This window comes from Dasypus novemcinctus, chromosome 14, assembly GCF_030445035.2.
Source record: "Dasypus novemcinctus isolate mDasNov1 chromosome 14, mDasNov1.1.hap2, whole genome shotgun sequence".
NCBI classification, from domain to species: domain Eukaryota; kingdom Metazoa; phylum Chordata; class Mammalia; order Cingulata; family Dasypodidae; genus Dasypus; species Dasypus novemcinctus.
This window is the reverse complement of record NC_080686.1, coordinates 53,532,644-53,550,546: the sequence shown is the minus strand read 5'-3', so window position 1 is coordinate 53,550,546 and position 17,903 is coordinate 53,532,644. Positions and strand designations below refer to the sequence as shown.

The 17,903-nt window shown below is 38.5% G+C and overlaps 1 protein-coding gene across 1 annotated transcript in view; it reads left to right on the top strand.

The window, feature by feature from the left end:
- The window catches only part of PIP4P2 (phosphatidylinositol-4,5-bisphosphate 4-phosphatase 2), a 93,469-nt gene that overhangs the window by 17,605 nt on the left and 57,961 nt on the right, over positions 1-17,903 (top strand). The window contains exon 2 of the mRNA XM_004474736.5: positions 13,889-14,037. Within this exon, the coding sequence (XP_004474793.2) occupies positions 13,889-14,037 (149 nt within the window). The remainder of the gene's footprint in view (positions 1-13,888; positions 14,038-17,903) is intronic.

The following is a 17,903-nucleotide window of genomic DNA, read 5'->3' as shown; positions in this document are numbered from 1 at the left end:
GCCCATGGTTAAGCATTCAGTCTCTACTAAGGCCCAACAGCAGGTCAAAAAAAAAAAAAAAAAAAAGTTATTTCTCAAAATGAGAGTAGCTATCTGCATAGGATGGTAGGGTTTGCTCCAAAATCCTGAGAGACAGCATTGTGATTCTCCCATAGGGGCTTGCCAAAGGCTCCAGATGGCATTTCTATTTGCCACTGGGACTTTCAGCATTATTGGATCTGCTAGATCATATGGCTCAAGTGGCAGAGCAGCTTGCACAGCAGCCTGGACCTGTTGCAGAGATTCCTTTTGTTCCAGTCTCCACTAAAAAATAGCAGCTTTTCTGGCCATTGAATAATTAGCCCAGAGTAACACACCCAAATGGGGAATGTGTTGTCTCCAAAATCTTAAGAGGCCAACTAAGCATTGTCCCTCTTTTTTGGTTGTAGGAGGGATTAGATGCAACAGCTTATCCTTCACTTTCGAAGGGATATCTTGACATGCTCCACACCACTGGACACCTAGAAATTTCATTGAAGTGGAAGACTCCTGTATTTTTGTTGGATTTATCTCCCATCCTCTCTTACTCAAATACCTTACCAATAAGTCTATAATCATTGCTACTTCTGGCTCACTAGGTCCAATCAACATGATATCATCAATATAATGGACCAGTGTGATGTGTTGTGATCATCTCTCAAGCTCCCTGTGGACAATATTATGACATAGGGCTGGAGAATTGATAAACTCGTGAGGCAGGACAGTAAAGGTATATTGGTAGCCTTTCCAGCTGAAAGCAAACTGTTTCTGGTGGTCCTTACTAATGGCAATTGAGAAAATAGCATTTGCCAGATCAATAGCTGCATACCAGTTACCAGGGTATGTGTTGATTGCTCATGCAATGATACCACATCTGGGACAGCAGCTGTGATTGGAGTCACCACCTGGTTAAGTTTATGATAATCTACTGTCCTCCTCCAAGAGCCATCTGTTTTCTGTACAGGCCAAATAGGAGAGTTAAATGAGGATGTGCTGGGAATCACTACCCCTGCATCCTTCATATCCTCGATGATGGAACTAATCTCTGCAATCCCTCCAGGAATCTGGTATTGCTTTTGATGTACTATTTTGCTAGGTAGGCGCAGTTCTAGTGGCTTCCACTTGGCCTTTCCCTACCATAAAAACCCTTACTCCACAAGTCAGGGATCCAGTATAGGGATTCTGCCAGTTGCTGAGCATGTCTATTCCAAATATGCATTCTGGGACTAGGGAAATAACCATAGAATGGGTCTGGGGACCCACTGGACCAACTGTGAGATGGACCTGAGCTAAAAAACTCTATCAATCACCTGACCTCCAAAATCCCCTACTCTGACTGGTATACCACAGTAACATTTGGGTCTCCTGGATTAGTGTCACTTCTGAGCCAGTGTCTAATAATCCCCCAAATTTCCACTCATTTCCTTTTCCCCAATGCACTGTTACCCTTGTAAAAAGACTGTAGGTCTCTTTGGGGAAAGCTGGGAAGAAGATTAACAGTATAAATTTTTGGGAGTGTAATAGGATCCTTTCCCAAGGGGATCTGGCCTTTCCCTCATTTAAGGGGCTCTGGGTCTGTAAATTGTCTCAAGTCTAGGAAGTGATTAAGGGGTGGTGACTCTCTGTTCCTGTAGTTCAAGTTAGGCTTTTGTTCACTCAACCTAGAACTCCTCTAATTATACAGATCAAGTAGAAATTGAGTAGACTTCCCATCTATTTCACTTCTAGGTAATCCATGATTTATTAGCCAATGCTATAAGTCTATGTGACTCAGACTGATTGCTGCTTTGAGTTTGCCTTTCATTGTGGCAGCCACCCCCCACCTTGTCTTTGGCGATTAAGTGCTGCTACTTGGCTTTTGCCAGCTCCAGATCCCATCATCCCCATAGTGTTTAAGGATTCTAGTTATGTGACAGTAGTTCCCACAGTAATATCTTACCTACAGAGAAGACCAACCACAGAGCTCTTCAGGGAAGATGGAATTCGTAACACAAATTTATTCCTGTAGTCCTGATTAAAGGTGTGTCCTCTGGACATTCCTGGGGGGGGTGGGCAAGTCTTAAATGGTAAATCCATTCTAGAATTCCAATCTCTCTAAGCCTGTGGATCCCTTCATCTACAATATACAGGGTAAATTGGACATCTCTACCTCAGGTATTGTAGGCCATCTTTTTTTTTTTTTTTGGTTTTTATTTATTTTTTAATGTTACATTAAAAAAATATGAGGTCCCCATATACCCCCCACCCCCCTCACCTCACTCCTTCCACAACAACACCTCCTCCATCATCATGGGACAGTCATTGCACTTGGTGAATACATCTCTGAGCACTGCTGCATCACATGGTCAGTGGTCCAGATTATAGTATACACTCTTCCCCAGTCCACCCAGTGGGCCATGGCAGGACATACAATGTCCAGCAATTGTCCCTGAAGTACCACCCAGGACAGCTCCAAGTCCTGAAAATGCCCCCACATAATGTCTCTTCTTCCTACTCCCTACCCTCAGCAGCTACCATGGCCACTTTCTCCAAATCCATGTTTTAGCCAGTCACCAGAACAAACTGTTAGAGCCCTTTCTAACCCTTCAAGCTACAACACTGAATCCAGAATCTCTTACTTAGTATGCTCATATCAGTAAATTCAGCCTGATCCAACTTTATATTCCTTCCACCATTATCCCATACCCTTAATATCCATTCCCAGACATATTCCCTTGATTTCTATCTATATAAATTGGAAAACTCGTGGTCTTTTAGAGTTTAGCATACTTCCTCATGGTCAATGATGTACTTCACCTTTGGGGGCTTGTTGTGGTTGTAGTCTAGTTATAGGTCTGTAAGAGAAGAGGGGTGGTGGGGGTAGGTAAGGAGAAGGATTAGAAGTGTTTGCAAGCCATTTACCTCAGGGCATTCCCTTTCAGTTTCATCTGGTGACACAGGATTAATCTTTTCACATAGGGGTTGGCTGGCAGTCTCCTCAGGGCAGGGAAGAGGTCAATACTCCTTGGGGCAGGCTGGAGATTGGGTGGTGCAGGCTTGAGGTTGGGTGGTACAAGCTTGACATTGGGTATTCTCTTCAGGGCAGATGATTACAGGTTTGTCTGGCAAAGTCTCAGCAGAATTTAGGGTTTTAATTTTCCCACTGCCATCAACCTTAACTCATATGTCTCCATCCCAGTCCTCCAGATTCCATTCCTTTCTAATCTATGCCTTTACTTTAAGAGCAGATACCCTGCAAGGTTGAGATTTTAGTTCCCATTGTAACTCTGCTACTCATACAATGAGACTTTTTTTTTTTTTTAAAGATTTTATTTATTTATTTAATTCCACCCCCTCCCCTGGTTGTCTGTTCTTGGTGTCTATTTGCTGCGTCTTGTTTCTTTGTCCGCATCTGTTGTCGTCAGCGGCACGGGAAGTGTGGGCGGCGCCATTCCTGGGCAGGCTGCTCTTTCTTTTCACGCTGGGCGGCTTTCCTCACGGGCGCACTCCTTGCGCGTGGGGCTCACCCACGCGGGGGACACCCTTGCGTGGCACGGCACTCCTTGCGCGCATCAGCACTGCGCATGGCCAGCTCCACACGGGTCAAGGAGGCCCGGGGTTTGAACCGCGGACCTCCCATATGGTAGACGGACGCCCTAACCACTGGGCCAAAGTCCGTTTCCCGAGACTTTTTAATTTAAGATTTATTTGTTTATTTCTCCCCCTATCCCTCTTCCCACCCTGCTGTTTTTGCTGTCTGTGTTGTCTTCTTTTCTCATATTCTCTCCTCTAGGATTCACTGGGATTCGATCCTGGAGACTTCTGATGTGGAGAGAGGCTCCCTGTCAATTGTGCCACCTCATTTCCTGGTTTCTGCTACACTTCACCTTGACTCTTCCCTTGTTTCTCTTTTGTTGCATCATCACCTTGCTCTGTGACTCACTTGCTCGGGCACTGGCTCACTGCATGGGCCCTTGCACTCACTACGCGGGCAGTCATGCCCACTGGCTCACCACACAGGCACTTGTGCAGGCACTGGCTCACCATGCGGGCATGCTTTCTCTTCTTCTTTTTCACCAGGAGGCCCCAGGGAACAAACTTAGATCCTCCCATATGCTAGGCAGAAGCTCTATCACTTGAGCCATATCCACTTCCCACAATGAGACTCTTGAGTCTGGTTTTAAGACACCTGAAGTCTGCAGCTGCTTGAAACAGGATTTTCTTTAAGAGCACACATAGAAACTTTCATCTCATTCATTCTGCAGTTAACTTGTAAAATTGAAGCCTGCAGCTCTTTTCATTCTTTTTCAACTGTATCCAGCATATTTAAGAACAGCCAGCCAACATCATTGTACCTATTAACTCCAAAAACTCTGTTAAAGTATTAAAAACACTTTCACTCAGATCCTTATGTCTTATAAATGTGGAAGTAGTCATATCCAGTGGTGATATTTTGCATATCTCTATTGCCACCTCTATTGACCATGGAATGTCATTGGTCTCTTAATTATTGGAAAGAGGGTCATTAGTGCCCTTGAATCTAATCAGAGTAGAGAGCTAATTGCAAATATCCCAGATCCAATTCAGAAATCCCATTTTTAAGATTCTGTTTCTCAAGAACTATCCCACTTCTGGAAAAACTGTATTAGTCAGGATCATTTAGGGAAATAGAACTACCAGGAAATATCTGTAACTAGTAAGAGATTTCATAAAATTGTCTCACACAACCATGGGGATACACAAATCCAAATTCTGTAGGGCAGGCTGCAAACAGGGATTCAGATGAAGGTCCTCATTGAATTCCCCAGGAGATGTTGGCTATCTGAAATAGAGATGGGGATTCTCTCTCTGAATGTTGAAATCACTTCTCCTTTTAAGGCCTTCAACTGATTGGATGAGATGTCATTCACTGCTGATGGCAATCTCCTCAGTGATTATAAAGGTAACTAGCTATCTATGCAAAAACAATTCACTGATAATTAAAGTCCATGGAATGCCCTTGTATTACAATTAGCCCAGTGCTTGCTTGACCAAACTACTGGGCACCATTATCTGGCCAAGTTGGCACATTAGCCTAACCATCACAATACTTAAGGACTTGTGCTTGACTGAATGCTATCTTCTTGGCATCTTCCATAAAGTGCCTGGTGCACTGCTTCTCCCTACCTGACTATAGCTGAAGGCCTTTTCACTTTCTCTGGCATCAGAGCTCATAGAGGGGAACTTATCACACCTCTTCAGTTAAAAAACTAGGTTTTCCCTGGAGCAGTGACCAAACTTAGAAAACAGGTGAATTAAATGAAAACATGATAGGTATCACTAACCCTGCATTTTTTGAATCTTTGATATTAACAGTAAGATTTGCAATCAACCCAGGGATGTGGTACTGCTTTTAGAGGAAGTTCTGGGGCCTCCGCTTGGCTCTTCCGATCAAATGGCTCTTAATCTATGGATAAGAACACCAATTTGCATATTTTTTAATTATCAAGAATGTCTATTCCAATGACATATTCAGAAATTGGGAAAATAACTTTAGGATGGGGCTGCAGGTATACTCTGCCACTATGAGTTAAACTTGGACTACAACTGCATCTACCATGGATGGTCATAAGCCCTTTTTTAATGGGTGCATCCCTGTGGAATTTTTTAATAACAAGATTAGTAGTAATTTATTCAGGCAAGACTCTTCAATGGTTGCTAAAATTATTGAGTGAAAGTGTATTGAGAAACAAGATATTTACACAGTCTGACTCATTATAAAACATTTATTACTTAAAAGGGAAAATAGTAACTTCATAGTGAAGAAACCTAGCAGAAACCCTTGTAACCAAGTTATCAAAGTTAATGTCAGCAGTAATGGGACAAATCAACTTTGTGCACCTCCTAATATGAAATCCACAGTGGAATTTTGAGTCATCAGGAATTAGTGCCATTTCAGAGTCAGTTTCTAGTAATCTCTGAAAAGTCTGGGTCTTTCCTTTCCCCCAGTGAACAGTCCTTCTAGTAAACGGGCTCAGGTGTCTTTAGAGAAGGCTTACCACAGTATATGGTTATGGCAGTGTTGCTGGATACTTCCTGAAGGGGACCAGCTTCCCCTTAAATCAAAGGTCTTTGGGTCAGTGAGCTGGATTTTGTTGAAAACTGGTTAAAAGGTTGTGAGTTTCCATTATTGCTACTTAAGTTAGGTTGCTGGTTACAAGATCTGGATTTTTTTCTATTATGTACATCAGGTAACATTTTTGCAGGTTGTCCATCTATTTAAAACCTAGGTTAATTTCAATTAGCCACTGCCAAAGATCCTTGTGGCTTAAAATATTGTAATATTCACCACTTCCCCTTACAATAAATGCATGCAGGTTGTCTTTGGCATTTATGTACTGCCGTTTGGCCTCTGTTGCTCTGGGATCCCATCATCCCCACTGAAATCAGGCACCACATCTCAATGGAGTCTTCTTGAACTATAATGCCTAGTTTACATAGGAGAGCTACTTCAGCAGGATGTATTACTTCTCTAAATAATGTATTTATTGATGCCTCAGTGGAGGGAGTATCCTCTGGCATGGGATATAGTGGGCATGGGTATGCAGGCTAGACATGATAAATCCTCCCCAACATTCCTATTTTCCTAAGCCTTTGGAATGCTTCCTCTACATGATGCCAGGGATGTTCTGTCATCTCAGTTTCATTAGGTGTAGACCAAGTTTCAGCAACCTACAAGTACACTGTTAAATCTACTTCCAGTTTTACAACCAAATATATTGAATTCAGAAGATCTGGCAGGAGCATCCATATTGTTAAATTTACCTGAATCCTGGTGTTATATTCCATCTTTGCTGGTTCAGCACCCTTAGGATCCATTCCTATACATATTCTCTAGATTTCTGACAATATATATTGTCAAAACCTTGCATTTCATTCGGTGCACAAGCTCCTACCTCCTGGGTCAGACCTTGTACTTTTTCCCCCGGAGAATGCTGTGATCTGACCCTGTCTAGTGGCAACAAGGAAATTTGAGGATGGACTTTAAGGAGAATGGACATCCATATGTAAGGCAACTGCCTCAAGTGAGGTTAACAAGGTTTTCACACAAGGGAAGGCTAGTCTTCTTAAGCACAGAGAGCAAACTGCTTTCATTCATAAGGGAGACTCAAAGTGACCTGGGGGTTAATTTTATCAGCCATTTGGATACAACCAGATGACTCCATTTCAGATTTCAGAGTCTCACTCCTTTGCAGCCAGTGCCCTAACTTTCACATGAGAGCCTTGGCAAGGCTGTGCATTTTATTATAATTTTGTAATGTTCACAATTAAATTTTGTGCTGATCCAGCAATATGAGACCTTTTGAAGTTGGAAAAAAGTGATACATTTCGAGCCGCAGAGAAGCTCTCTGGTTCTCTGACCATGACTTGAATTGAGAGTTTAAGCACCGGAATTCCTCATTTTCTTTCTGAAAGTGCTCTATTGCATTGAGAAAAATCCATACCACACCATAGTCCATATAGTGATCATTACTGTTGTAATGGTCAAGTGAAGGAGCCATAAACATCACAATCAAGTACTGGTGATAATTTGATTCATCAGGATGCCACTGCATGCTTTGGATTATTACCATCCCATTTCCTGTTACTAAGGAGTTCAGCACTGCATTCAAGGCCAAGGCATGACCAAACCACACTTCCAATCCCATCTTTGAACGTATCTTTCCAGGATCACTTCTGATGTGAGTTTTTGTATCAGTCAAGGCTTGGCCAAAAGATACAAACCGCAAAATAGAATTTAATACAAAATATTGTTAACTAGTATAAAGTTGTTATACTAAACTGAAAGGTAACTGAAAGGTAAAAATATAACTTTAAGGTATCAAGGAGATATCAAATGCAGGAAGCAGCTACTGCTTCCAGGCTGAGGGAACAAAGGAAAGAGGTCGAAATGGTTAAAATACGGACACTTAGAGGAGAAGTTCTGCCCAATGAAAACATGGTTTCTGAGGAAGAGGCATCAGCCACCTGGTGCTGGTGTCTCTGACCCTGGGAAAAGGGCCTTTCATACCTTGGAGAGGGCACTGCTAGACTGGAGAAGTTTTGCACAAGAAGCAGCTGAGGCTACTCTGTCCTTAACCCATATCCTCCACACCATCTTAAGGGAAAACAAACCCTTGCAATGAAAGTAGGAGAAGAAAGAGCCAGGGCTGCTCACAGGTATCTCCTTTATCCCTATTTTGCTCATCCTATAATCATAAAAGACTAAAATTTCTCTCATTTTAACCTGATGTTATTAATAGTTGAATATAAAGAATATGTTAGTGAATTAAATAAATTAAACCAAAAAATATTGCCATTGAAAGGACTCACAAAGGGGATAACTGAGATAATAAGGGTCACAATAATACAGGAAAAAATTTCACCCTCTAAAATGTAAGAGGATGTATCTGGAATAAAGTCAAGTATGGATTAATACACCAGGATGAATGAGCCGGACAGAGTTCTTTGGCATAAAATAAATTAAGTCTATATTTGTAGAGGGAAAATGTAATTTGATCACTCTAGGCTTCATAGAATAATAATGGCTATTTTTGAGTGTTTTAGGAAGATATGCTTTGTGATCTGTATGCTATCATTCTGTACCTTTTATGAGTCTCAGTTTTTCTATTAAGTTTTTCATATCATGAATTGGCTCTTTTTGATACTCTTTTCTATTGACTTTCCCTGATTCTTCCCAATCTATTTTAACCCAGATCTGATTCTCCAAAGCTTCATTATTGGATTTTATTTATTTATTATTTTTAAAGAAGCTTTAGACTACATAAATGTTACATAGAAATATAGGGGATTCCCATGTGTCTCACTCCTTCCCCTTCCCACACTTTCTTTCATTAGCATGGTATACTTTTTACAATTAATGGACACATATTGAAGCATTGCTACTGTGGACTGTAGCTTACATTACAGTTTACACTCTGTCCTGAACAATTTTACAGGTTATGACAACATATATAATGGCTTGTATCCATCATTGCAATGTCACGCAGGACAATTCCAATGTCTTGAAAATGTCCCCATGTTATACATATTCTTCCCTCTCCCTCCCCTCAGAACCTCTGGTGGCTACTGCTTTTATATCAATGATGAAAGTTCTTCCATATAGTATATAGTAAGTCTATATAGTAAGTCTGTAGTAGAATAATAGTAAGTCTACTTTAGTCCATTGTTCATTCCTCAATTTTGAAGATTTTGGGATGGTGATGCTCACTCTGCTTCTAATTGAGAGGGACCTTAGATCCCGTGGGGCAGATAGATGGAATTTTCTTGCTTGCAGTTGCAGACACTCTTTTTTCCTTGGGATGGGCATGGTCCATCATCATCTCCTCGTTAGTTGTCCTAGGTGAGTCCAATGAAGTGGAGACTAGGTGTTGCAACTCTGCTGAGATTCAGGACTCAACCCGCACATGAATGGACCAAAGATTTAAGTCTCTGGGACATATATTTAACAAGTATAGTGCTAATAAAAGGGGTAGAAGAGCCATGTGTAGGGAAAGTGTAAGTGAATCTAACTCTGTTATACTGGGAGGCATAAATTCCAAAGTAAGGCCCACTGACAGAGTGCTGAATTCCTGAGCTGTCTGCCCTGCTTATAGTGTCTGGGTGTCTCTAGTGCTCTCAGGAGCCCCACTGTTTGAGGCACTGTTTACTGTGGCAGTTGAGATCCTGCTGAGAGATGCATAAGCGTAACCTCTGGAATGAACTTCCAGACTTACTTTGAAATCTCATAGCCATAAAACTCATTTGTATTTACCATTTCCCCCTTTTGATCAAGGTCTTTTTTTAGATGCATTGCTAGTTGGTCCTTGGTAGTAATCCCTTGGTGCCAGGGAGGCTCATCCCTGGGAGTCATGTCCCACACCAGGAGTGGGGGATTGTGGGGGAGGGAAGATAGTATGTTTATATGCTGAGTTTATTGACGATTGTACTTATGAACTTTTCTTTGTGGAACTGAAACTTAACCTAGTATTATAAATTGCCTAAGAGTTATCTCCTGAAAACCTCCTTGTTGCTCAAATGTGGCCTCTCTCTAAGCCATTATTGGATTTTTGCCTGGTTATTTCTAAAGAGTCTCCTCATAGGTACTTACTTCTTTTCCCTATACTGAATCATTATTTATTAAGGGAGGTAGCTGTTATTGTGGAACGATCATCTGGACAGGAGTAGCTTTTGACTTTGCTAAAGGTCTACATAACCCTTAAAAGTCAGAATCTCTGGGCTTCAGGTTTTTACTTTGTAAGATGAAGAAATTAGTCTTTTTAATTTAAACTTGCATGAATTTCTAACACTCTGCAATTCTGGAAGTTTGAAAGAGAGTTTCAGAATTAAGGACTACTGCTGTAACAAATACTGCTCAAAATGGTGGACAAAATTTTTTCTTTTAGGCAAACCTCATTGAGAAAACGACTATTGTTTAAATAGTAAATAATCTAAGACTCTTTCAAAGAGAAGAATTTTTACGAATCTTACTTTCAATATCTAATGTTCCTGAGTTCTGAGACAGTGGACTTTTAAGGAGGGCAGAAATTTAAAATAGGAAAGATAGCAGTGGTCTGCTGACTGTTTTAAAGTGAAAAAAGACAAGGTAAACAAATCTAAGTTACCAAGTATTCTAGTTTAATTGTGGAATAATTTTTTTGGGATTATAAGCCCCTTACAAGAAGAGCTATAAGCAAAGATTTCTTTGGGGTAAAATCTGAATGATAGGGAAAGGCCAAAAGTACAAGAAATATCTATAAATCAGCTTAGGACTGTAGTATTGGACAGAAGATTGAAACAAAAGGCCTGAAGGCACTGTTTAATGGAGTAATTAGCTTGCAACATTGGTCATTCTATTGATCTCTTGGATTGATTTCATTTCTCTGGTGGATCAGACGAGTGTGGCGTGATTCCCTCACCTCTCCAGATGCATGATTTGGAAAGGGCATTTTTTTTTGGCAGCCAAACTATACCCCTGTGGTAGGACCCTAGATTCTCTGCTAGAAGAGGAGAGATAATATACTTAGTGTTATTTTTCCAAGAGAAGCAGATGGATTTGGTAAATTTCAGTGATTCACTTTTTCATTCATTCATTTAATAATTACTTCTTGAGCATCTATCATAGACAAGGCACATAACACTGGTGAATCAGTTATAAACACACTGGACATGATTCTGGCCTCATGCAGCTACAGCCTCTTTCTTCTTAGACTTCTAATCCACAGTGCTTGCTTTGCCCCCTCCCTCCACTTCATTAGGCCCTAGAGGAGTAATTTAGAGTAGTTTTTGTCATCAAAGATTTTTCTTTTTCGACAGATTGAAAAATATGCGAGGGATATCCTAGAGGAAAATTGCACAGGGTTTTATTGGCACTAATATATTTCAAACGCGTTCTTGGGAGATTCCTTTGAGCAAAGCTTGCGCTTGTTAAACGCATGGATTTTACTGTCCTTTTATGTAGTTGCAAGATATGACCTCCTTTCCTCAGCCCTAAAGCGGCACTCTTTTCTTTAAGAAATTATCTTGTCTTTAAATTTCTTTTCTAGCATACATAATCCCATGTACATTTTATGGGAGAACAACTTCATGTTACTTTATAACTCAAGGGAAAGGCAAGAGAGAAACTAAATTTATTAATAATGTTATTGCTAACAATGATTTAAAACAGTATATATTTTTATTACATACCAGATAGTGTGCTGGGTACTGTACCAGGTATCTTGTTTATTCCTTTTGAAATGTCTTGAATTTGTAGTGAGATGTTTATTATATTTCCCAGGCTAATACCTTCTTTTTTGAGATCTTTTAATATAATATGCAAATTTCAAGGGCTAAAAATGTATTATTTTTAAATTTTTAAAATTTTTTATTTTTTAAATTTATTTCACTCCCCTCCCCCCATTGTCTGGCTCTCTGTGTCCATTTGCTGTGTGTTCTTCTGCGTCCACTTGCATTGTCAGGTGGCACTGGGAAACTGAGTCTCTTTTTTGTTGTGTCATCTTGCTGCATTAGCTCTCCATGTGTACGGTGCCACTCCTGAGCTGGTTGCACTTTTTTCATGAGGGGCGGCTCTCCTTCCGGGTCGCACTCCTTGTACGTGGGGCACCCCTACGTGGGGTTGCCCCTGCATGGCATGATACTCCTTGTGCATGGCAGCACTGTGCATGGACCAACTCACCACATGAGCAGGAGGCCCTGGGTATTGAACCCTGGACCTTCCATACAGTAGGCAGACCCTCTATTGGTTGAGCCATGTCTGCTTTAACCTATCCTTGTCTTTTTGATTAATGCAATACAGGTCCCTCTGGATCAATTTCAAATTTCTTAAGTTTTTAAAACTATTTTTTACAATTTAAGGCATCTATAGCTTCCTTTCAGGCTCAATGTTCTGGTAGAAACCTCCTTAAAATGTGAATAGTGTCACTTCATTTCAGAGTGGCCTCTTTCAGAGTTTGGGCTGCTGCAGAAATTCAGCTTATTATGAGTCATTTGAATGAGTAGCACTTGTTGCTAATCCTTTGCAAGTATGAAAAAAATCTATTTAACAATCTCGTAGGATGCCAGGTGGTAGTATATGGATTCTATACATACTGTAATATCCTGTGTTTGAAGTCATTTTAAAATATCACAGAATTCAGAATCTAATCTGAGGAAATCTCTGTTTAATATATAGCTCTTTACATTATTAGCTATTTTGATTCTATTTACAGTGGCTTAAAGCCCACTGAGATGTCAGTTCTCTGCAGTAGTGCTTAGATCATGTGTTAGGTGTGGCCCATTCTAGACATCCTAAGATCATACCTTACCTTAAAAGGGTCTTCTGTTCCTGTAATTGAGATAGCTTTAGAAAAATGTTAGGAGGTCCCTTTTTAGATCTCCTTCCAGAGTAGTATATCAAGTATATTTGGACTTTAGTAACAAATATATGCTTCAGATAAATCAATCCTTGATTCTGAAACTTCCCCTCCACCCTTTATCCACTCAATTAGTTGACCTTAGGGCTCTCTAAACTTGTGTGTGTGCGTCTTTGTATTATGGGAATTTTCAAACATACAAAAAAGTAGTACAAATAATATGACCTTCCATGTCATTGTATTCATCAATTACCCACATCTTGCTACTCTTGTTTATTCTATTTCCCCACTCTCCCCACTCTCCCCCAACTTGGAAAAAGTCTTTATGTTTTTCACGCATCAATACTTTAGTGCATTTTGAAGATTTTTAATGTTATGTAAAAATATGAGACTAGAAATTGTTGTAACATTTAAGTTATTTCTCTTTTGTGACTGAAAATAGCATGGATCTCATCTTTGTTACATGCTGATAGGTTTAGTTTCCTTAGATTTTTATCTCTTTTTGACTGACTCCAAAACTCTATTTCATTTTTATCACAGCCAGCAGTCCTTTCACTGGTTCCAGTATAAACAGAGAGCATGGCAGCTATACAATTTATGTGTGTATATAAGTAATTTTAAACTTTTGCTTTGACAATTAGTGGTCTTGGTAGTCAGATCATTAGTACAATATCATTTTACCTTAGATGTAAAGCACTACTTTCCTATTAAAGGTCTATGAATTTCCACATAGGAGTGAAATGAATATTTTAAATGTAGGTTGTTAAAAAGAAACTGCATCATTGGGGTAGACCTAGGCAGCATATTTTGAATTTTATCAGAGTTAAGACTTATTTTACTTCACAAGACAATCTAATGTGTGTTTATGCTCTGAAACTAGGATAAATTGGCTGGCTTTAAAAGCATAAATTAAACAAAAGGGGAAAGCTTGATAGTTTCTACTTGTCCTCTTTTGCTTATATGCTCAAATCAGCCACAATATCACTGAGACTCTGATTCAGTGACTAATATCTTTTCAGCGGAACTCCCACCTCCATATACAGCCATTGCCAGTCCAGATGCCAGTGGTATTCCAGTAATAAACTGCCGAGTGTGCCAATCTCTAATCAATTTGGATGGCAAGCTTCACCAGCATGTGGTTAAGTGCACAGTTTGCAATGAAGCTACAGTAAGTGAAGTTTTCTATTAATAAAAATACAAATTGTTTTCTGAAGTCTTATTCCTAAAGGAGATACTTCAATAAAGTTACTTAAAAGTAGATGGGAGCTGGATACAAATATGGAGATCTTTTTTCTTCCTTTTTTCTGTTTATATTTGGTTCTTTACTTTCTAAAAGGGACTGGTATATGGTTATTTATAATTATCTTTGATGTCTGTTCACGTCATAATTAGATCCATTCTGATTCTCACTAAAATAAAAACATATTAAACTTCATTACAAATGTAAACTGTGTCCTTATTTATTTATTTAGGAGGTACTGGGGATTGAACCCAGGATCTCGGATGTGGGAAGCAGATGCCACTTGAGCTATATCCACTCCCAATGAAAGTTGTTTTTTTTTCATTTATTTATTTGGTCATTTTAGGAGGTACAGGGGATCGAACCCGGGGCTTCGTTCATGGGAAGCATGTACTCAACCATTTGAGCTACGTCTGCTCCTGACTGTGTCCTTATTATGGGGAAAATTATTTAAACTTGTTTTATTTCTGTAGAATCAGTATGATTTTCCTGGGCTTTTGTGATTATGCATTTATTACTGACATCAGTGCTAAAGTGTTTACAAATAGCTTAGTCTTTCATTCCACTTACTTGATATTAAGTTAGTAAAATATTCAAAAAAGCTTGAAGGGCACATTTTTCACTGAACTTATATTGATATTGGGAAGGACAATTCAATTCAAAAAGAAATGTTTACAATTTCAAGTAACAACTGGTAATGCATGTGCTTGTTTAGATGAACGATATTTCTACTTTCATGGTTAGGCTTTATATTTAAAATTTTAATTCCTTGCTTTCTAAATCTGCAATTAAAAATTAATTTAATTTTTGGTATTTGTATTTTTTTCCTCTTTAGAAAATCTGAAAAAGACACAAAAGCCCCATAATTATTGTGTCTCCAGGAACCATAAAACACGGTTATTGTACTTTAAATATTTTATAGGAAAACTGTAAAATAAAACCTCAATTCATGACATAGTAAATATTGTAAATATTTTCTCTTATAAAAGACATCATTTAGAGAAGAACTTTATTGTGTAAATGTCCCTACAAAACCAGCTATTTTCTTTTCATTTGAACAATCTCTATCAAATTTAGTTAGCATTAATTTCCTTAGTGATCTTTGCATACTTGGAAAGAGAATAAGAGTTATTAGACATAAATAGTAATTTAAAAAATACCAGTATCTTAAAGATTTCCTTGGATTTGATATTGGTGCTAATTTCTTCTCCTCTTCTTCCTCCCATAGCAACTTTTGTTCTTTGACAAGTAGGAAAAAAGAGATTTGAAACATTATGTTTATTCTTGGAAGTACACAGAGCAGACTTGGCTATTATGCAGGAATCTCAAAATCACTGTAGATTTAGCCAACAAGGACAGTCTGCCAACTTAGAAGTCATGAGTTCATACAAGCTCATTGGGGTTTGGCTACAAATAACTTATAGACATAAAAGGATTTCTGCTAAATTTTGAATATCGTTAACGTCCCTGTAAAGAGTAAAGAAATGTAAATAATTGTAAAAATTCTATAGACGATGAATAGTACTAATCAGATTGCCTTGTGTGGAATCAATAACATTAAAGACGAGGGAAAAGTGAGAAAAACGTGTTTGAGGACTGCCTTAACCTATACGATGTGCTAATTTTAAGATTTAATTCGATCCTAAATTTATGAATGAAGAGTTGTTGGGCAACTCGGAGCATCTCTGGAGAAATTCTAGGTGGAAAAGAACACATATAATGGACTAGGGTCCAACAGAGCAACTCCTTTATGTCCACTATCACTGTCCCTTGTTCAGTTTTACTGTAATTCATTCTACTCATGTTACCTAAAGGAGGGTATCAGTGTAACTGTCCTTCTGGGCAGCCATCTCTGATAGGAACCTGATATAACTGTGGAGATGAAAAAAAAATACAAGGTTAATATAATCAAAGTCCTTTTTATTTCAATAGATAGGATTGGAAAGGAAAGTAATTTTTGCATGGGTTTTGTTTTTGTTTTTTTTCTTTGTCAAAAATAATGACAATATTAGCAAGACTTTGAGAAAACAGAATTTAAGTTTAAGGGAGAAGTGAATTCTAAGAAAGATCATGGAAACCTGGAGAAGTCCTCAAGAAAGAGTGGAGCAAGTTTGTCTGTGTAACTCAAGTGAAATGAATACTACTGTAATCTATTTATTGTATACATTCAGAAGTAAAGGAAATGCTAGGTTTCAGTTAGAGGTCTGAGAAAACAAAGATAAGAAGTTGATTTTTTTCAATTCAAGTTCATGGATGTCCTGAAATCTTTTCATGAACCCCTTACAGGTCCATGGACCCTGGCTAAGAACCCCTGGTGTAACTAATTACAAGCCTGAGATTTGGAGGCTGACAGGGGTTTGAGTACCAGTTTGCTGCTTAGTAGCTATATATCCTTTCAACTTAACTTCTCCAAACTGTTTTCCTCATGTAAAATCATGTAATAATAATACCTACTCCACGGGGTTGCTTTTGGAAGCACAAGAGTAAAGCCCCCATCACAATGCCTGGCACATACAAGTTTATTTTGCCAAGTAAGATTATTAAAGCTTATGCATAAGGACAATGTCCCTTTTAATTTTTTCATTTCATTGCAGACCAGGAATAACATGGCATGGACTGGCACTAAGGACCTTGAGATCTAGTTCAACCACCTTGCTTGACAAATGAGAGAACTGAGGTCTAGAAGTGAGGTGGGAATAAAAATAAATCCTCTCATTTGCCAAGCACACATTTAATTAATGGCACAGTTTGGATATACAGAAATTAGTGCAAATTCTGTTTATCTTGGCATTTTAATAGACTAGCTATACATTCTGGATGTTTGTGAGTTTTAGATATTCATATCTTCAATTTTAATATAGTTTGATAAATTGTAGGTGATTTATTTATGAACTTTTACATATTTCTACTATGGTTATTTACTTAATTTTTTTTCTTTTGAAATAATTGCAGACTTAGAGAAAAGTTCCAGAAATAATGTCAACACTTCCCAAATACCCTTCATCCAGATTCCCCAAAGGTTAACATTTTACCACATTTGCTTTCAATAAATAAACAAAAAAATTTTTCCAAACTGTTTGAGGGTAATTGAGGAAATGGTGCTCTCTTACCTCTATGTACTTCTGTGAGGATTTCCTAAAAACAAGGGCATTCATTTATATAATCACAACACAATTATCAAAAACAGGAAATCAACATTGATACAATACTATTTTCTAATCCAACTACCTAATTCATTGCTCTCCAATTGTCCCATTAATATCCTTTATGACCAAAACAAACAAACAAGCAAAAAAAAATCTGGCCCAGGAGCAATCCAGAATGACTTTATGTGTTTGATTGTTATGTCTCTTTATTCTCACTTAATCTGAAACTTAGAATTTCATCTTTTATTACCTTGACATTTTTGAAGCATACAGGCAAGATATTTTGTCACTCAATTTGGGTTTGTCTGATGTTCCCTCATGATTAGGTTCAGGTTATACATTTTAGGGAAAGGTATTATGGAGTGATATTCCATTCCTCTGAGCGCATCATAGTTATTTAGCTTAATAAGCTTAAACCATAGAACTGAAAGATGGGTTTGGTGGTGTTCTTGCTTTTTAATTTACTATAAAGTTAAAAAAAAATCACAAGTAATAGTATTAAGAGCTATTCCTTCTTTTTTTTGAGTTAAGGAATGTCATAAAAGGAATCACTTCTTATATTCTAATAAATAAGGCTTAAGCAAAGTTCAAATTAAGCACATACCCGTTTCCCCACTATTCTTGTGATGGGGCCCACTCTTGGAGGAC